General features: G+C 40.5%; 2 protein-coding genes and 1 long non-coding RNA gene across 5 annotated transcripts in view; 2 read left to right on the plus strand and 1 right to left on the minus strand.

Moving 5' to 3' along the window:
• The window catches only part of IPO7 (importin 7), a 32460-nt gene extending 21668 nt beyond the window's left edge, over nucleotides 1-10792 (plus strand). Inside the window, exons 15-25 of the mRNA XM_014876320.2 lie at nucleotides 530-690; nucleotides 1510-1638; nucleotides 3302-3368; nucleotides 3447-3572; nucleotides 3863-3960; nucleotides 5281-5376; nucleotides 6079-6299; nucleotides 6404-6609; nucleotides 6947-7153; nucleotides 7485-7601; nucleotides 9682-10792. Coding sequence (XP_014731806.1) covers nucleotides 530-690; nucleotides 1510-1638; nucleotides 3302-3368; nucleotides 3447-3572; nucleotides 3863-3960; nucleotides 5281-5376; nucleotides 6079-6299; nucleotides 6404-6609; nucleotides 6947-7153; nucleotides 7485-7601; nucleotides 9682-9779 — 1526 coding nt within the window. The 3' untranslated portion in view covers nucleotides 9780-10792. The remainder of the gene's footprint in view (nucleotides 1-529; nucleotides 691-1509; nucleotides 1639-3301; nucleotides 3369-3446; nucleotides 3573-3862; nucleotides 3961-5280; nucleotides 5377-6078; nucleotides 6300-6403; nucleotides 6610-6946; nucleotides 7154-7484; nucleotides 7602-9681) is intronic.
• On the minus strand, nucleotides 7863-13775 carry LOC106853212 (uncharacterized). Its single transcript, XR_015807566.1, has 3 exons — nucleotides 13636-13775; nucleotides 12600-12698; nucleotides 7863-7989 (listed from the first exon to the last, which is right to left on the minus strand). It is a non-coding gene; the product is annotated as an uncharacterized LOC106853212 (long non-coding RNA).
• A 379-nt stretch (nucleotides 13776-14154) lies between these two features.
• The window catches only part of ZNF143 (zinc finger protein 143), a 36633-nt gene continuing 30318 nt past the window's right edge, over nucleotides 14155-20469 (plus strand). For 2 of the 3 annotated variants that reach the window (XM_014876347.2, XM_014876349.2), the window contains exon 1: nucleotides 14155-14252. The gene's annotated coding sequence lies outside the window, so the exon portion shown is untranslated. The remainder of the gene's footprint in view (nucleotides 14253-20469) is intronic. The other variant, XM_088175598.1, reaches the window with a different exon arrangement.

Below are 20469 nucleotides of genomic sequence, written 5' to 3' on the forward strand. Positions count from 1 at the left end.
AACATGGTAAACAAGAGCTTCATGGTACAGTAAATCCAGTTTTATAGCACCTAATAATTGAATCAGAAATACAGTGGCAATATCTGTCTTGGCATATATTCGTTCATGTTAAAATTTATTTAAAGGAAAAAATAAAGGCTGTCTTGATCCAGGAAGGTTTTACATGACTTAGTATTACTGAAGCTGGCATAAAAGCCACAAAGCACACATAAATTATGTATTTAATGCTTCAGATAATTTGACAAAGGTGTAAATGTATCCATTCCCATTCAATTAACATTTGCATTGATCAGTAATCTTGCATTTTATGAATTCAGACCGCAGACCTCTGGTTTTCATACTTAAATTTTGATCTTCTTGTTCTATGTTATTAGAAATTTGTTCTGAATGGTAGGATTGCTATAATGATTTATACTACCCATGGTTCTGGCATGTTAATGCTGAAGCACTAAATGAAGTCCTTTGAGGTTCTTACACTGACCTGTGGTTTTCTAAGAATGTTAATTCAAACATTCCACCTGTTTTACAGCTAAAGAATATATTACTCCATTCATTAGACCTGTAATGCAAGCTTTGCTTCATATTATAAGAGAGACTGAAAATGATGATCTTACTAATGTGATTCAGAAGATGATCTGTGAATATAGTGAAGAAGTTACCCCAATTGCAGTAGAAATGACACAGCATTTGGTGAGACTTTATGTTGGCTTGGGAAGATGTTTAATATGGGAAAAATTGGTATTTAAAATTGATAGTTGAGTTTGACCATCAATTAATAGCTGTTGTTACTCCAGTCTGTTTAAGTGCATTGATACAAGTAATTTTCTTCTACATTTAGACAGTTTTTCACCAGAAAATGGCTTACACTGAGTGGAAATTTCTAAGAACAATTCTAGAAATGTTTGCCAAATCTTTGCATATTTCCTCCTGATAGTGGTAATAATGAAGTTGGTAGCCTATATTAGGTAGTCTCTAAAATGTCACTTAGGTTGGCTGTTTTAAAATATTAAATTAAAGAGTAGATTTTAAATGAAAAGTTTGGTGTGAAAATAAAGCTGAATCTGCAGGAGAAATTCAGAGCTTGAATGGCCATACCTAGCAAGTTGTATTAATGGTTGCAAAAGCAGAGGGCAGCTCACTGCTTCCCTATTAAAGGCCTTTGGAGTTAAAATGGAATTGTTAGTGTGTCCTCTCTGGGAATGCCTGCCAAGTGTTCTGGTCTAGTTCAGCTGCTGAGGAAACCTTGTGTGTCAGAAGAACATACCAAGGCAGAATGTATTCCTTTGCATGGGACAGCTGTCATTTATATATTTTTATTCAAGAGCAGATAAAGGGTGACAGCTCCAATGGCTTAACATTGAAATTTTATCATCCTGAAAAGCAATTCTGGAGCAGAGCAGTCACCTGCTGTTATTTGTACATGTTTTCTCAGCAGAAGTCCTGAAATTGTGTAGAATGCCAGACTTTGACAATTTAATGACATCTTTATGGTTCTGCTGTTATGTGCAGGCAATGACATTTAATCAGGTGATCCAGACTGGTCCAGATGAAGAGGGCAGTGATGACAAAGCAGTGACAGCAATGGGAATCTTGAATACTATTGATACACTTCTCAGTGTAGTTGAAGATCACAAGGAAGTAAGTAAAAATTACTTTCAAGCTGGTATGTATGGTCTAAGAACACTGTCTTTTATAGTTGCTGTGTTCCTGGCATTGTTACCTGAAAAACTGTCCTTTTGTCCAAAAAGATGTTAAAACAGAAGATAGTGAAGTACTTACATGTAGCCACATTGTAACAGTGGGTCCCTTTTCTAATGCAATGCATGCAGTAATAGAACATAAATGTTGCCACAGTATTCCCCATAAGAATTCAGCTTCTTGTTCAAACAGTAGAAACAATGTGTCTGTAGCAGGTGGAATTCTGTCAGCTCAGTTGGAAACACACATCTGATTTGATGAGGTCTGCCCTTCAAACAAAACAGATAAAGCAGCTTCCCATAGCTCCAAACATTGACTCTGCTGACTGGGTTTGCTCTCTGTGACAGAATCACTGTGGGTAAATACAGCTCTTGTGGCTGTGCTCAGAGATGGGGGGGTTTCACCTGCCTCGTCTGCCCTGGAGAATTTTCCTTTGGGATTAAAACTTCTGTCATTTTGTTATGGTGTACTGAATAGAGACACTTCTGTCCAGAGTACAGCCAATTCAAAAGATGCTATTTCTGATTAAAATCTTTCTTGACAAGGTCAGCTACAGTCTTCTAATATATAGATTATAGTTTTTAGTGACTAAAGGGTTTGGTAATAAACTGTAGGGCTCTGAAGACTTCACTAAAGAAGCAGCATCATACAGATTCCCAAGGGCAGAATTTAGTGCTGCCACACAATAAACGAAGGACCAGCTCAGCTCATTTACTTGTTGCTAGAGCTGCTCATCAAGCTTTTCATGTACTTGTTTTTGTCAGCAAATCTTTGCCTTCTAAATTAAAAATCTGTGTAACGATATGCCAGTCCTGAGGAACTCAGCTGGAAAATGTTGACCAGTAAACATTTATATTTAGAGACATCTCACACAGGATGACCAGTGTTCCAAGAGATGAGGTATTTAGCAGGTTAGTTTCAAATCTTGTTCTGCATAGCTAAGACCAAAAACTCAGCCTTTACTTGTCCCTGTGCAAGATGAGTGCCCTCAACAGGCTAATAACTGTTTTGTTAGCTATTCCATTGACTGATACATAGTAATTGGGAACACTGACTGAATCTGTAGGACCAGCATTTAAACTGATGGTCTCCATATCATATGAACATCCTAAGCTAGGTTTGGGAAGTGGTTTGGTATTTGGGATTTTTTGTTTTGTTCTGTTTTGTTGGGTTTTTTTGGTTTTTTTTTGTTTTGTTGTTGGTGGTTTTCTTGTGTTGTGTTTTTTTTGTTTTGTTTTTAATTTCTTTTCTGGAACTGGAAATCTCTCCTGTGATTTCCATTGTATACTCCTTTGATATATATATATTTGCTTACAGTTTTTTAATGGGACTGACCTGGTGCATAGGGTTAGTCAGGATACCCTATAATGAGATTCTTCCAATAATCAAAAAACACCTTGTGTTGAAAGCTATCTCACAAATCCTTAGCTGAGTGCTGCTCTTACACATTCAGTGCTCTAAAATGTGAAACATTTCTAATCGTTTTTAAAAGCTATATTGTGTATATATAGAAACTGCTTTTACAAATTTAAAAATGTGTTTAATTTCAACTCTGAAGTATTGAAAATAGTCATTACCTGTCATTTTCAATTTTTTTTTTCAGATTACCCAGCAGCTGGAAGGGATCTGTTTGCAAGTGATTGGAACAGTTTTGCAGCAGCATGTATTAGGTATCTGTACTTCTGCTGGCTTACTTTTAAAAGTGCATGGGATTGGCATGATATTTACCTAGATTCTGTTTGTTTTAGAATTCTACGAGGAGATCTTTTCCTTGGCTCATAGTCTGACCTGCCAACAGGTTTCTGCACAAATGTGGCAGCTTCTTCCTCTTGTGTTTGAAGTCTTCCAGCAGGATGGGTTTGATTATTTTACTGGTAAGTAATATAAATCAATCAAATGGTTCCATGGATGCAATTTCAGCCATACAGTGAGTTGTATCATGACTGAAATGTTAAGAAAACACTTCAGTGAGGTTACACTTTTGAAGTATTTTTATTTTGCTGTTGCTGCTACCAGACTTGTTTTTCTAAGGCACCTGTGACTTGCACACACTTACCTTGGCAAACATTAAGCAAGAACTGTAATTATTAATACACAGATTTCAACCTGATTTTAATAGCACGCAGACAATACCTAACTGTGATCATCCTTCTTTTTAATACAGATATGATGCCTCTCTTGCATAATTATGTTACTGTTGATACAGATACACTTCTGTCAGACACAAAATACCTTGAAATGATCTACAGTATGTGCAAGAAGGTGAGTAGGTTCCTGTGTGGTAACAAAACCTGCCATCTCTGAAGAAGTAATAGTGTTAAACTGGGTATTTTTTTCCACAGCAGCTTTTGACATCTGCTTTTCAAAGCATTTTGCTTTCTAATCTAAGATAGCCCAAATTATTAAGTTATTGCAGAGAAATTTAAAGAGATTGCATCAAAATTTCAGATATATTCCTTTGGCAGAAGGGAAAAATAAATCACACACAACAAAAGCAAAATAAACAATATACTTTTGTGCTTATGGGCATGCAGGACAGATTGCAAAAGGTAGGTGGATTCTTTAATCTGGGATTTGTAGCCTCACATGTGCTGTATGTGTGCTGAAGGTCTGACACCTGTTAGTTAAATAAGTGGTGTAGGGATGGAGGTAAAGGAACAGAAAATTATTTTCCCAAATTTGTGCCACGTCAGTGGTGAAAGCTGGGAGCAGAATGCAGTTGGTCTGACTCAGTCCAGACACTTGTGGTCAGGGTTTCTATTTTGTATTACTGGGCTTTCTTTGTCCAGTCAAAATGTAGAATATACAGCTTTCCAGAGTGTTAGCACATGTGAGGAAAAGAATACTTTTTTATAAGGTGTGTGTTAAAGTTTTATCACCTCTAATAGTAACATGTGGGGATTTCATTTTTCCACTCCTGGTTTTGGGGTGTGGTGTCTATGTAAGAGCTTTGGTGAGCTGTCAGCTGTGCTGCCCATGCTATTTCCTGAGTAATTCTTTTGAAGATGTTTAAATATTACAGTGAATCATTATTTTAGTATTCTATAAATACTAGTGAATAATTCTTGCCAGCCTTTGTTTGAAAAGAAGTTGCAACCAGGCCAATTGGAGTGTTTGTAATTTCTTGGAATGTTATATATAAAACTAGCTTGTCATGACCTCTTAGTGATTGGTGTTAGCTGAGCACAGTGAATTTTTAACACAAGTTTTAGGTATTGCATGGTCTTCCACTGGATATCCCATTTTTATTCAGTACATTAATGCATAAGGAAAGTTTTTCTTTTGTGTATGGAAATAACCCTTGGCAAAAGGGCAGCTGATGTTTTTACAGTAACTGTGCTAGGCTCAGCATCCATAGAGATCTGGAATATTTGTACATGTAGGTTGGCTTTGCCCACTTTCCACAGTTTGCAATCTCTGGTTGTCACACTGAGCCTTTGCTGTGGATCTGGCTGCTTCACTGATGGCTGTTCATGCTGGCATTGTTAAAAGGGGGGAAATTCATACCAGCTTTTCAAAGCAAAGCAGTCTATAGAGAATATTCCCTAAGGGGATACACCACCAGTAATGTTTGTGCTTCAGGTCCTTACAGGAGTTGCTGGAGAAGATGCAGAATGTCATGCAGCAAAGCTGTTAGAAGTAATTATTCTTCAGTGTAAAGGGCGTGGCATTGATCAGGTTGGTAACAACTTTGGTGGCTAAAATTTTTAAAATAGTTAATTATGTAATATGAATTGATTATGTATTAAGATGAGTTTTGTTATGAGCAGTTCATGTGGTTACTCATTGACAGCACAGCAGAGAATTCCTGCACACTTTGGCTCCAGAATTTAGGACACTGCAAAACTCTGGTGTTTTCATGAGTCTGGAAGAGTGCCACCTCAGGAGCATCTTGGTTCCAAAAAGTCAATTAATTGTGTTCTAAGTTAATTCTAGTGAATATTTAATGAAAATTATTCTATCTCAAGATAGAATTATTTCAAAGCTCATAGCTTTGAAATAATGAGGAATGAAAATGAAGTTCCTAGAATCCAAATCAATGTAATAGAGGGACCAGGGACTTCATTATGCACATATGGCAGTTGGAATTTGAGAGATGAATAAGTTGATTTTTCTGGACTTCGTAGTGTACACATTTTCTCTATTTTCCGTTTTTAGTACACAAGATTATAGAACCAGAAGTCACATTTGCTGTGCAGGATGTCACAAAATCTATGCGATTAAATATTTCCACATTTTCATTTCATCTTTGTATCTGACTTCTGCTGTCAATTAAAAATGACTCAATTTGATGCCATCTGTGTTTGTGCCACACTGTTGCAGTACAGAAGGCCAAGTTTTATTTTTGATCACTGAGTGTGTAATGTTCTCACTGTCCAGTGCATACCCTTGTTTGTGGAAGCTGCCTTGGAGAGACTGACCAGAGAAGTGAAAACCAGTGAATTGAGAACCATGTGCCTCCAGGTTGCCATAGCTGCTTTGTATTACAATCCTCATTTACTATTAAACACGCTGGAAAATCTTCGTTTCCCCAATAATGTGGAGCCTGTCACCAATCACTTCATTACTCAGTGGCTTAATGATGTGGACTGTTTCCTGGGGTGAGTGTTTGTACTCCTGGAGAGGATTCTCAGTGATACACCTGTGTATGACCTGCTTGTAAATCATGCCAAAACTTGCAACTCTTTTACTCTTCTGTTTTTAGACTTCATGACAGAAAGATGTGCGTGCTTGGCTTGTGTGCTCTTATTGATCTGGAGCAAATACCACAGGTTTTAAATCAAGTTGCTGGGCAGATCCTGCCAGCTTTTATCCTTTTATTTAATGGATTGAAAAGAGCATATGCCTGTCATGCAGAGCATGAAAATGACAGCGATGATGATGATGAAGCTGAAGAAGATGAGGAAACAGGTATGGAGATGGAACCTTTGATGTTATTTTGTATGGTTCATTTTTTTCTGATGGAGATACTGAGTTCTTTGTGGAATTCTTGAGTACCCTAATTCCAAACCCGAAGCTCTGCAGTAGAACATGGAACATCTTTTGACAACTTTTAAGTATATCTGACTTACTTTCCACTCCCTCTTAAAAACTGACTTCCAGGGCTGAGTTAAATGAGCTCCCTCCTTTCCAGCCTGCAATATATTGTTACCACTTCCACTCCCTGTTTTATCTAATTAGCCACATTTCTAAAGAATTGTTCTTGCTGTTCTCACGATAAACCTTTTTTTGTTTATAATTAACTCAGAGGAGCTGGGGAGTGATGAAGATGACATTGATGAAGATGGTCAAGAATATCTAGAAATTCTAGCAAAACAGGCAGGTGAAGATGGAGATGATGAAGACTGGGAAGAAGATGATGCTGAAGAGACTGCTTTGGAAGGCTATTCCACAATTATTGATGATGAAGACAACCCTATTGATGAATATCAGATATTTAAAACAATTTTTCAGAGTAAGTAACTGTATTTCTTTTCCTGGCCAACAAGTTACATTTCAACTTTAGTGTACACCGTTGTAAACTAGAACCTGTTCAAAACTTCCCAACAGGCTTTCCAATACGTGCTTGAACCATTCCTTTCTTTGGAAAGGAGATGCCATCATTAAACTTTCAGAGCAGAGGGAGATGCTTGAATGAATTTACAGTGGTAGGGAAGAGGTCAGATAGTGTTTAAATGTCTTGAATTATGTAACTGTAAGAGAATATTACTCTGATTAAAATGGCAGTGAGTGAGTAAGGTTTGAGCTGTAGAACACTTTAATCAACACTTTCCTTTCTGCTGCAGCAATTCAGAACCGTAACCCTGTGTGGTACCAGGCTTTGACACAGGGCCTGAACGAAGAACAAAGGAAGCAGCTGCAGGACATAGCGACCCTGGCAGATCAGCGGCGGGCAGCACACGGTATTTGCACCCCTTCATACCAACAATGCCTCCTTTTGCTCTGGGAATGCCCTGCGGGTGCTCAAGGAGCATAATACAGAAATGGCCTATCATTCAAGCCTGATAATGTCCCCTGCAAAATAGGGTTGTTGGAAATCTCTTAAAATTGTCAGGTCACAAAGCCTCAATGCACAAACTGGGTGGCAATATACAGGTGGGAGGATTGGTAGAAATACTTGGGGAGGAGGCCAAGGAAATAAAAGTATATTTGTCCTAATTGCTTGGATTTGAAAACAATTGATTTGATTACCTGAAGGTAGATGAACTCCAGGTATGTTAACATACATATCAAATGGTGATAAATTCTTTCCTGAGATGTGAAGGAGTCCAGCTGGGATAGACAAAGATTCTGTGGGTAGGAAAATACTAAATTATGAAAGTAGTACCAGCTGTAAAGCCATGTCATTAAGCCTATTAAATATTACAGATAATACAGATTTTATAATTTGTTGGAAGTTTTATCTTTTTTTCTAAGTTTTCCCTTTAGAGTGAAAGCCAATATATATCACACTAAAGTCAATGTTGAGGGAGCAGTCCAGCCTCATATCCTCTGTCTTAGTGAGCAATTGCTACAGATGTTTCAAAACAGAAATTCATACATTTTTCTATAAAAAGATCGGTAGTAACAATACACATTTAATAAGTGGTTTTTATGAGAGAACAGCCTAAATCACCTCACAAAGCTTGTTTGTACTCAGACTGATCCCAGTTTAATGGTTATAAAATAGTTTCACTCCGACCTCTGTCATGTAATAGACAGTAAGTTATTCAATTATGTACTTCTGCATTTTATGGAGACAAGTTAGAGGTGTGTATTTATTTATTTGTTTGCTTTGTGCTGTTTTTTCAGAGAAGTTGTGAAGTTTAACTTAACGAGATCCTTATGGGAAATTTTTGCCTACTATCAGAGCACACTGATACTACATTTAGGCCATTTACCACACATGGGGACACCCTGTTTGAAGGATTTGAAATTTGAAATACAGTTGTCCCTTATTAATGTAGCTTAGAAGAATTTCTATAAGCTGAGAGATTCTGTTCTGTGGAGCTGTGAGGGATTCTCCCACCATGCTCCATTAGCAACATCTTTCTGGCCTGTTTCCAAAGAAACAGAGCCAAAATGCAGATTTGCTAGATAATATGAGCTGTCCTGTATTCCCAGAGAGATTGCAACAGTTTGATTTAGAAGAAAGCTCTAAGACCAACATAAGACATTCATAAGGGTAGTTATCTTGGTCTGGGAATAATATAAACCACTTTCTGCACTATCTAGATTGTAGTAAAGGTACAACCTAAATTACCAACCCGATTTTCAGTTGTCCATTTATTAGAGCTTGTAAAAACCTGTTTTACCATAAAACCTGTCCTACAGCAGTGTTTGAAGGCTGGTAAAACCTTAACTATCACTGGTAGTTACAGTGATGGATATGTGGACCTCAGATGTCTAAAGATCTTGATTGAAAATGAAAAGTGATCAACTTGGTAGTTTTCTCTCAGAATTAGTAACCTAAAGTCCAAATTACCTGCTTGGGTAGCAGCATGTGTAAAAAGGCTTTTTCTGGTGCTTCAGTGGTGGTTTCTGCTTACATTGTTGAATTGAGATAGGAACACTGAAAATTTAGCCAATATCTATGTACTGCTTTTTTGCACATGTGCTCTTGTTACTGATTTGACTGCAAAGCCTGTTGATGTTAACCAGAAAGAAGTGTGTGCCTGTTAGCAAGTTTATAAGTACAGCATTCATTCAGACCCTGTTTCTAAATTACAGTCGTGTCCAAAAGCTCAAGTGTGGGCTTTCTAAAGTACAAATTCATCTAAGTGTGGTGATAACAATATTGAGAAGTTAAAATAAGTAAACAGTCAGCCCATCTGTTCTTTGGGGCCTGGCTCTTTTCCACTTGTGCATGCTGATTCCTTTGCTGGGTAACCCCAGGTCAAACCTGTATCTCTGAGAGACTCAAGGTGGTCAGGCACAGAATCTTGGTCTGTCTTCTCCCCTACACACACACTAAAACTTCTTCCTTTTTTTGTTTTGTTTTAGAATCCAAAATGATTGAAAAGCATGGAGGATACAAATTCAATGCTCCAGTTGTGCCAACTTCATTTAATTTTGGAGGCCCTGCCCCAGGAATGAATTGAATTATCACTTTTCCTGCTACTGTGTGATTGTAGTGAAGAGCTTGTGTTCCTCCCAATAGTGGTTCCAGAACTGGTTCATGTTATCTACAACTCACTCTAAACTAATTTATAAATAGATTGGACAAAAGCCCCAGAAGTGGGACCTGATTATACGACCTGATACTGGAAAGCAAACCAGAGGTTTTTTTGAAGATAGGAAGAATCTGAATTTAAAGCTTCAAATGACACACTTTGGAGAATGGAAATCAAGAGGGGATGTCATGAAGGCAGCTTTTCTTTTTCTGAGGAAAATAAACCAGACATGGGCTGCAGGACTATTTAAAATGTCTCATTTACAGTACAAGCTAGAAGGCAGACTTAATTTTTACACCTGTGGCAGTATGAGTATTTGCCCAGTTTCTTTCCCTTTTATCCCTACTACTGGGTGTCTATTCTTTTAATGTAAATAAGATAAGGTAATCAGATAGCCTTACTTAATCTTCATCATTTCCATTTATCAAGATTGTTCATATGTAGAATATTGGACACTTAATGTAGCACTACATAACTGATAAATCTGTAAATGAATTAGCACTTTCATATTGAAACAAGCCTGCTAGCCTATGTACAAAAATAGCAAAATGTTTGCTGTTTATAAAAATAAAAAAAATAAGGGATGTATTGGGGAAAATAATTTCAAGTTATTAATTTAAAATGAACTAGCAGTTTTGTACCTGGTGACTTTGTGGTGCAGTCACCTCTGGTTGTGACTTGAATTCGGATATGTAAAAAGGGGTTAGTGATATTTCATTGCTGCTAAAGAAAAAATAGCAACACCCTCTGTGTCGTTTGTTTTTTTTAAAGATCTCACTGTACAAGCTAGAAAATTGAACAAATGTGTACTGTAAGCACAAAGAAAAGTTATCCTCTCTAAGGCAGGTAAAAGAGATTGTGAAGTTCTTAAGGTCAATTGAAGTGTATGGGTGAAACATCTACATATGCAATCTATTAAAAACAACAGTGTCATTGGCTGATCTGGGCTATGGTATATAAATGCAATTTTCCCCCTTCCCAGTTGTGCAAAATATTTTTTTTCCCAGCTCATGGTAGTGCAGGTGCACTACTCCTGCATTTCATTCCCCCTCTTTTTGCACTTACAGCATTAGTGTGTGCTGTTGTCTGCCTGATCCAGACAGTGTATTTGAAGTTTTGCCAATCTTTCAGTTTTTGAAGCCACAATTTTCTTCCTTCGAAGTTGCTATAGTAACTAGTATTTTAGCTAGAGAGGCAAAATACAGTTCCCTCTGGGACCACTATCAAAACCACTGTATGAAGAAGCCAGCAGGGAGAGGCTGTGAATGGGTTGGCTTAAATGCCCCCTTTTTCTTTTTTAAAAGCAAAATCCATTGGCATTTGATCTTGCCTTGAGATCATTGGTGTCAGGTCTTTTAAATCAAATGTTTGGGTTGTTTTTTTTTTTTTTTTTCTTTAGGCTGTTTTTATATAAAAATGTCACCTGCTGTTACAATTGATATTAAACAAGCTACCTTAATTTAATGTAAGCCTCCAAAATTTAAATACAGGTTAAAAATAAACTGAGTTTTTATCTGTAAAAATGAAATGCACATATATATATATTATGATACTCAAAATGCAGTCTTCAGAAAATTGGTCTGTGTGGTGTGTTTTTTTGCATCAGCAGAGTAGCAGGATTTGGTGGTGCTTTGGGGTTTCCTTGCTGAGCTGCCCAGCCCCACACTCTGCCTCCCACTGGTGCTGGCACTTCCCAGGCAGCAGGAGGGGTTTTCCAACCTCTCCACTCCAGAAACGTTTCCCCACACCTGGGGGGCCAAGGTGGGACACAGAGCCCTACCCCAGGACCCATGGGACACCTGAAATGCAAAGCACCTGAGGTGAAATAAATAATGAAGCCTTGGATGGGAATATCCATCCTGGTGGTGGTGTGAGAGCCAGGGCAGCTCTTGTGCATCTTCAGGTGATGCACAGAGCAGACCTCACCTGGGGCTTTGTGACTGTGCCTCACAGGCATGTCCAGGTGTCCTCTGGCCCCAGGGAATCTCTAGACAGGGTTTTATTTTTGTAGAAAAAGCTGACCAATGTACTTCCAGCATGCCTTTTCCTGTGCATTCCTTGGGAACACCCAGTTTGACAAATCATTTCTGAACATCTGCTTGTTTGGGTATCTGCTTACCCTCGTATACATCCTAAAAATGTGTGAGAACCTTTGAGCACAGATGAGCCATTCTGGGCCTCGTGGCAGAAGACACGACAGCAGCAGTGAGAAGGCTTCGTGTATAAAGCAGATGACAAAAAAATAGGGAGAAATCACCAATTTTAGTGCCATTGTCAGTTCTGGAACAATTCTATTTTTCAAGTCACAAATCGAGGGAAGAATTTTATCTTGGTGTGAGGAATACAGTCTTACTTCAAGGGTGCTTTTATGTGTCACTAGGCTGGTTAGCAAGGAGCATCTTTTTAAAGAATGGATCTAGAACTTTGCTTTCCTTTGCTCCAAGAAATGTATTTATATAAATTGCAGAACAATTTTGCATTGTTGTTGGTGGTGATAGCGCATTTTGTGATGCAATATATCAATTTCAGTGATACACTTATGTCAAATTAAAAACTGATCTTCCTCCTAGAACTTGCACTTATCCATTCCATTTTCAAGGATAATGCAACTCTAAAGGAAGAGATGGGAAATTTGAAGCCTCTGTTTTTTTCTATTATGGAAGATCTCCTTGGATTAATAAACATCTAAAGCAAATCCTTATCTTCACTTATTTCAGTGTGGTGTTTTGAATGTAGCAGTATCCTTACAGTAGAGTCCTGCTTGAGTTGAACAGCTCTCAGGTTGGTATTTCCCTCTCCAAAATATTTCTCCAAACACTTGTTAGGCACAACCAGAGCTCTCTTCAACTGTTAAATAAAAAAAATAGGCACTTTTAAAAAATGCTGTCATAATGGGTTAATTAAATATATTTTTTTTTATCATTATCTTCAACGAATTATTCGTATGTATCAGCATAGTACAGCATAGCTCTGTTCCAATCTCCCATAGGCTAGGACTGTTACTGCAAGATTTACCAAATCTGCAGTGGAGTAATTACTGACTACCTGCCACTAAACATGCAGGTGATTTTAATTATGCCTAGTAATGGATACGTGGTAAGTTTTATGTTTTTTTTTCTCTGTGGAACCCTCTACATACCCAGAATGAGCCACCTGGAAAAGCTTTGTCTGCTGCTAATTATCAGTTACTTTGCAATCAATATGTAGTTTTATCTTAAATGGTGTGGCACTGGTTTGTGCATTTCTGCTTTTTTAGCAAACTGTTGGTGCTGGAAACATAAAGCACTTCAGAATGGGAAGCAGAGATTGTAGTATTTTAAAGAGATGTTAATAAATAATCTCTTAAGGGGAGTTGGCACATCAGAAATAGAATTTTGTCTTGGGTATTTCGCTGCTGCTGTACCTCGACCCAAACTGATGACTGCAGCTTGTACTTGGCTTAAAACTTAAAATTAGGAAACGGTTCATTAAGAGAAAATCTGCTGGCCATTACGCCTGTTTGGGAGTAAGAATTTTTTTGGCATTTTGTACAACTGCAATGATTTTGGACTGCAAGAATTTCGAAGTATTACTCTGGAGCAAAACATAAATGCTCTTATGTTTCTCATGTTCAGGAAGACGCAGTAAGTCCATCAGAGCTGGGCTTACTGTCCCATCAATGGGGATAATTCGCGTCAACTGCAGAATAGGGTTTTCTGAAAAATCACTTATGGAGTTAACCTTAATACGCTTTGCTTGCCTCAGACTTGGAGCTTTTTGGACTATTTATTACACGCTGCCATACCTAAACGATGAAATACTCCCAAGCAGAGCTTTAAGCACAGCGTCCTTCTCCCCCAGAGGCGGGCTGGAATGGCAGCCGGAGATAATGCGGGAGGAGGCCGGGAAGGGCACAGCGCTCACTGTCCCCGGCCCGGCCATGCGGCCCCGCGGGGCCCAAGGGAGCGCGGACGGCCCCGGACGAGCCGGATCCGCTCCCCGGGGTCCCGGCGGCCGCTGCCCGTCCCCTCCCCGTGCCCGCCGCCTCAGGCGCTGCCGGCCCGGGCCGGGGGAGGGCAGGAAATGGCGCCGCTCCCCGCTGGCGCGCGGGCGCCTCGCTACCCGCAGCACAAAATGGCGGCGGCCCCGCGCCCGGCACAGCCGCGACGCCATGAAGCTGCGGGGCGGAGCCGCGGGCTCGCGGCCAATGGGCGCCGCCGCGCGGCCCTGAGGCGGCCAATGGCGGGCGGCGGCGGCGGCGGCGCGAGCGGCGCGGCCAATGGGAGCGGCGGAGCCGGCGCTGCCGGGCCCCGCCCGCGGGGCGCGGGGCGGTGCCGGGCGGGCGGGCGGCGCCGAGCGGCCGTTTCCTGTCCTGGTGCATGGTGGTCGGACGGAGGAATTGTTGGAAAATTTCTCGGCGAGGTTCGTATATAAATGTGCTTTTACCCAGTGTGCCTTATGCTCCCTCCGCCATCTCCGGACGGGGCCGCCGCGCCGCGCCCGCCGCACCCGCCGGCGGTGCTCGGGGAGGCGGGCAGGGGCAGCGGGGTGCGGGCGGCACCGACCCGAGCGGCAGAGCCGCGGCGATAAAGCCGCTCCGCTCGGCGGGGCCCGCCCGGCCCCTCCCCGCCCGCCGGGCCCGCGGGGGTCCCCCGGGCCGCCCCCCCGGGCCCGCTCGGCGCTGCGTCACGGGCGGGGGGCGAGGGGGGCGCAGGCCGGGGCGCTCCGGGCCCCGCGCCCGCCGTGCCTAAATCGGGGGGGCTCATATATTTTTACATTTTCCCCGTTGTTTGGTTTTTTTTTTAATTTCTTTTTTTTCCCCCCTTTTTTTAAAAAACACATATATTTTGTTGCCGGTACGGTTCCAGAGGCGGTGTTTGATGCTGTGGGGCGCAGAGCGGCAGTGCAGCCGCGCTGGCCGGGCCCGCGCAGTGCCCGGCGCCGCCGATGCTGCCCGAGGCGCGGGGCTGCGGCGCGGCCTGGCCGCGCTCTCCCGGGAGAGGGCCCTGCCTCCGTCCGGCCTCCTGAAACGCCGCTGCTTTACAGCATCTCGCTCACCTCGCCAAAACGCAAAAGCGTTTTAATCTTTTTTTTTCTTTCTTTTTTTTTTCTCGCCCTCAATTTTTTTTTAATTGTTGCTCCTGCCGTTCATTTCTTTTTTCGCTAGAAATTCTGATAGAACGGGATAATGAAAATCTACTCCTCTAGAAAAATGGCCTGCAATAATGCAAAGATTTTTATTTTTTTTTTCTGATAAGGCCTTATTTGTCGTGCTTTTTCATCCAGATAAAATGACTTGACTTACGTGCAAGTTGAAATTTTCTTTTAAAAGAAGACTGCGGTTGAGCAGCTCTGCTTAAGTTTTAAATTTTTAAGGCTTCGTTTTGAACTATCAGAGAGTTGCTTTTGCCATCACATGCAGAGTGATAGGAGTATTTGTAAGGAATGTTATTTCTAATCCAGTGACACAGGAACTGCAACCCTACAGTCCTTCAAATCAAACATTTTTTTCTTGTTTAATTGAGGTGGTGCATCAAATGTTGTCTATCAGCTGTCTCTGCACACTATATACCGGATATTTCTGTTGTAGCTTCTAGGTGATGGTACCTGAAAAATGAATTAGTAATTGTTAGCTTTGTGCATTTGCCATACAGCTTTAGAATGGCAGAGTACGATGTAGCCGTGTTCTCATGGCTTGTTTCTTTGTATTTCTGCATTAATGCCTTGAGCTTTCAAGCTGTGTTTGTGTCAAAAGCGATTTGTATCACTGCAGAAAAGGAACCTCAGGAATATTGGCTAAATAACAGATGATTGCTTTGGTATTGGATTGCAGCTTAAATGAGATGTAAAAATAAACATTTTGAAAGAGTTTTGAGAAGTGTATTTCAAATTGATTTAATAATTTACTAAAACTGTTATCGTAATTAATATTTAATTTGTAGTAACCTATCTGAGGAAGAGTAATTTTGCTTTATATTACAGGCTAAAATAAAGTAAATGCGTAAAAGAGTATAAAAGGTACTGTAGGTAGAAAGTCACACTGACTTCACTGTCTTCATTCTTAGGTAGTTTTGATGCTTTTCTCAGAGGAGAGAGGCACAGCGGTCGTCAAGTGATGAATAGTCCCTGGTAATGGGTGCCAAATTAGGCTGTAAAATAGGCTTTTTATTTAAAATATCTCCAGTTGTGTGCTGCTTCAGCTCGGTGGACATTTTGCTGTCCTGTACTGTCCAGGAGGAGGGAATTGTCAGGAGTCTGAGCAGTGGCCAGCTCCAGGTGCTGGCTGCTGCCTGTGTGACTGCTCCTGCAGCTCTGTGGATGGGCACAGGGATAAGGATGAGGGTTCCTCGGCTTTCCTTTGCTCAGCATGGCTTCGTTTACCCCATCTTGGTCTTCCCTTGCTATTGCACGTGAGTCTTCGCTTAAGAGTTTTGGATTAACACATGCTCGGCTTAGGCGGAGTGTTTGAGAAGCGCTGTTAACATTTTGGGGAGTCGTTAGCAGGCACCCGTGAAGCCAATTGTTTTCCAGAGGGCTTGGCTGAATTGGGATGGGTTTCTGCACACACAGATAATCAGGGCAATTCTTCCATCTTCAGACCTTACAATGGCCAGAATGCAAATATTCATGAGGAGGGTGGGACCCGTCTTGGTGCTCCTGTAGTTACTCTTTTCCTGTCTGCATTTTGACTTGTACCTGCTTCCTTGGCCATCCTCGTGATCTGTGCTTCCCGTGATTTCTTCTGTAACTCCTGCATCCTCTGACATGTATGTACAGAGCACAGCACCCCGGGCCAGCCTTTCCTTGCCACTCACCCACTTCTTTTTCTTTTCCTATGTTGCTGCTACATCCCTTGCACATCTCTGCAGCTCACCAGCAGTGCTGTTTTGCTCAGCATTAATTGGGGGTAGCTTGGTTTTTTTTATCTCCTCAGTGCACCTAGTAAAGACAGCATGAATTGGGCAGTTTATCCCTATGGCTTGTGTCACAAAAATCCCAAAAGATGGGAGGAAGGTTTATGCTTAGCTTATGGATCCCTAGGACGCACTATGATCCCAACAAGTGGATTCTCTTCTTGAGCCCGAGTTCAGCTCTGAAGTGCAGATTCCTGTAACTTGAGGTGTGCATCGCTCTTGTTCTGATCATGGAGTGAGGAGGCTGAGCCAGGTGTCTCCCCATGGACACATTTTCTAGGGAGGAGGGAAGGAAGCCTTGTGACCCATCTCACAGTGGGGTTTTGCCTGTACCCAAGTGTAACTTGATCTGCTCTTAGTTGTAGTTACTTAAGGGAATATGGTTTTGCTCGTGTCCCTCTGTGTACCAGGGGTCATTGATCAGTTGCTCAAAACCAAATTGAATTAAATTAGTAAATGCTTCCAGTGACTTCGTCTGCTAAAATGTTCTGGGCTACGTGGCTGTATTTTAATTGTATAGTGGGATTGTACTTTGCTCCACCGAGATAACATTTGTTAAATAAATGAAATTTTCAGTATTGAAGGGAATTTACAGTTCCAGCAGGTTTTGCAATTTGCAATGTTGACATCAGAGTTACACTTAAAACTATGTAATGCTTACCTCGGTCTGTATTTTACTGTGTGCAGAATGTTTTCCTCTGTATACACCTGAGCAGAAAATTACCTGCTTAATACTCTTGGACTTAATTTCTGATGCCAGATTTTTCTAGAATTGGAAGATGGGTCTGTATTTGCAAGTTAGTTGGTTTGCTCATATTTTAAGTGTATTTACACATAGCCAACGTGGTGCTGCACAGAGTTTTGTGAGGATGTATTTTGCTGTACTGTGTTTCTAGTTCTGTTTGTAATCTGGCTTTGGCAATCCTGCAGGCTGCCCCTTCAGTTCCTGAAATACAAGCCTGTGCTAAAGCACTGCCATGAACTGTCATGGCTAATGCTGATACATCTGTAATGTACTTAACCAGATTGCTAATTAACTCCTAGCCACACAAAACAACCCACTCAAAATTCCTCTTTTTGTTGGCAGTCTCAGTGCATTTGCAGGATTTGAAAGGATGGCCAGGATTCATTTGTTTTGGTGGTGTAAATAAGAGACTTTTGTGATTGCTTGACAGTTAAAAAGTTAGAAGTCTGTTTGGCATGAAAGTAAAACAACAATAGAAATCGTAGGTCTCAGTTTCTTTCAGATTTTTAGCCCTTAAGTATTCAGCCAATCATCAGATGTTCCCAGTTTTATTTAAAACTGGTGTAACTGGAGGTTTTATGATTTAAGGGATAAGTAGACCCATTAAGTGTTTCAGAAGTTAACTGTATATATTTTTTAGAGTAAGTAGGCATCACTGCTCATTTCTAGGAGTGACTTAGTTGTGACATGCATCGGCTGGATGCCTTCTGCATACATATTTTAGCTATATATATACACTTGATGGTAAAAACCAAACAAAAGCCAGTAGTTTTAAAAACACACTGAATCATGTATTAGGTGCTTTAAATCTGTTTCCCTTCACATTTCCAGAGTGAAAATCCATTTGGAATGAAATGTTTTATCTCACTATCATGTGCTGTAAAATTGCTTTAATTTTTTTTTTCATCTTTATTAATAATGTTCTAAGTTTTTTCAGTAAATCAGTTCACTTGCCATTCATTTTTTCTGAGTGCAGATTAGTTACCCAAACTTTTTTTTATTATTAAAACACAAATAATTTATTACCAGTCAGTCTGCAATAAAGAAATGGGGTTGGGATTCTTTAGAAAGGAAGGTATGCTCGAGCACTGATAATACAGTTTGGGCCAGGAAATGTATCCTAACTTTGACCAGGAAATGTCAGCTCTGTTGAGAGGACCTTGAAGGGCACTTTTGGTAGGTGAGTTGCACGGTTGCATTTGCAGTAGGTCTGCAGGGCATCCTGTGCACACAGAGCAGAATTCCTGATGGTGCAGGGCTGTTCCAGCCATGCTGGAATTTGGTGTTTGGGACAGATTATTTAGGTGGCCCTTCCTCAAGCCAGTCTGCTGCTGCTGGGATCTACTGCTACTAATAATAATAGTAATAATAACTGAGTCATTGGTGTGTTGCTGATTGAGCAGCTGCATTAATATGCTTTTCTGTACTTCATTAATATCTGTACCTCTGCAAGCAGTCCTGCATAGATCTCAATTGCTTGTCAGCTTCTATGCAGGATTTTTGGAATTGGCTCTGTCAGAAGACTCCCAAATCTGTTTCAGACCTCTGGCTCAGGAAGCTGTGCTGCTGGAATAGTGCACCCAGGACAGATGTGCTCATGGATCACATCTGGGTGTTTGCTGTGAGATGCTTGTCCAGAGCTGCAGCAGGAGTTCAGCTTCTGTCAGCACTGCTGGCAGCTCATGTGCTGATGGAACTACTCTGGCTTCCTTTCATTAATTAGTAATTTCTTCTCTAATGTATTAAAGAAATGTGTGAAGTTAGAAGTCATATTTGGAATCAGCCTGAGTGTTCTCTACATGTGTAGAACTTGTTGGTGGGTGGATTTCTAAATCTCCTTGTGTTTAGTTGCCCTACCTTTGAAAATAATAGCAACCTTTGCCTTCCCACACTGTGAAAATACACACACACACACATAATCTCATTAGTTAAAGTAAGGATTTGTAAATATTCTTTATTTGCACCAGTTAATCTAACTATTTTAATGTACCTGTCAAATGCAAGGATTGATATCTGGCAATATTTCTAACATTCAGAATTTGTAGATGGGATTTGCAATATAAACTGTATGAAGTGACTTTTTGGGGAAAAAGACTGCTGGAACATGAAGTAATTTTGTCAGGCTAAATGTGGTTCCCACTGCTCACACTGAAGTCAGACTGATGTGTGGTTAAGGCAATGACAAATTTGGTCTTGCATTTATTTTTCATTTCTGAAAAAATACCAAACACTGTGGCAATGAATTAGTCTTGAACTGTATTATTATTGAGATGTAACTCTTGTGGAACAGACAAGTTGAATACTGTAAAAAGAATAAAAAGGAGCCTTGAGTTTGACTGCTTCAGAGTGTGTATTCATGCTGGTGCAGTTGACAGTGCTCTCACTCTTGGTCAGGTTTTTTGCAGGACCAGACTTAGGGCCTGTGGTTTATCATTCACAACTCTTCTTTACCATATAGGAAATTAGAAAGTGATTATGTGATTTACTGTTTAATTACCTGACTCCAATTGATGTTACCAGATTCTGTCGGAGAGGTTTTTGTTCTGTATTTTGGTCTTGTTTCCATTTTATACTGTGGATGATTAATGTGGTGGAAATTGCTGTTTAATTATGTTTTGCCTTTACAAGAGACTGGAGAAAATAGAGTAAAAGAAATTGAGATTATGTGAGAAAGCACACAGCAATTTAGAAGTGCCCAACATTAAGTAGTTGTTACACTTACTCACTGAAAGTCAGGCTGACTGACAGCAGCACAAACCCCAATTTTTCAGTGCAGTAAAGTCCTGGAAAGGTAAGGGCTGTTCCTGAAGAAGGAAATCCTCATCTACTGAAGTGTTTGATCAAAGCACCCAGAGGATCTAGATTTAATTTCTGACCCTGTTACAGATTTCTGCTTAATACTGTAAAAGATTGTCACTCAGCTACGTAGGGGAGCAGAAGTAAAATTGTAAAAAGAGTCTTAATTCTCCTGTGTGTATTC

The sequence above is a fragment of the Sturnus vulgaris genome, chromosome 18 (genome assembly GCF_052056855.1).
Source record: "Sturnus vulgaris isolate bStuVul1 chromosome 18, bStuVul1.hap1, whole genome shotgun sequence".
In the NCBI taxonomy this organism is placed as follows: Eukaryota; Metazoa; Chordata; class Aves; order Passeriformes; family Sturnidae; genus Sturnus; species Sturnus vulgaris.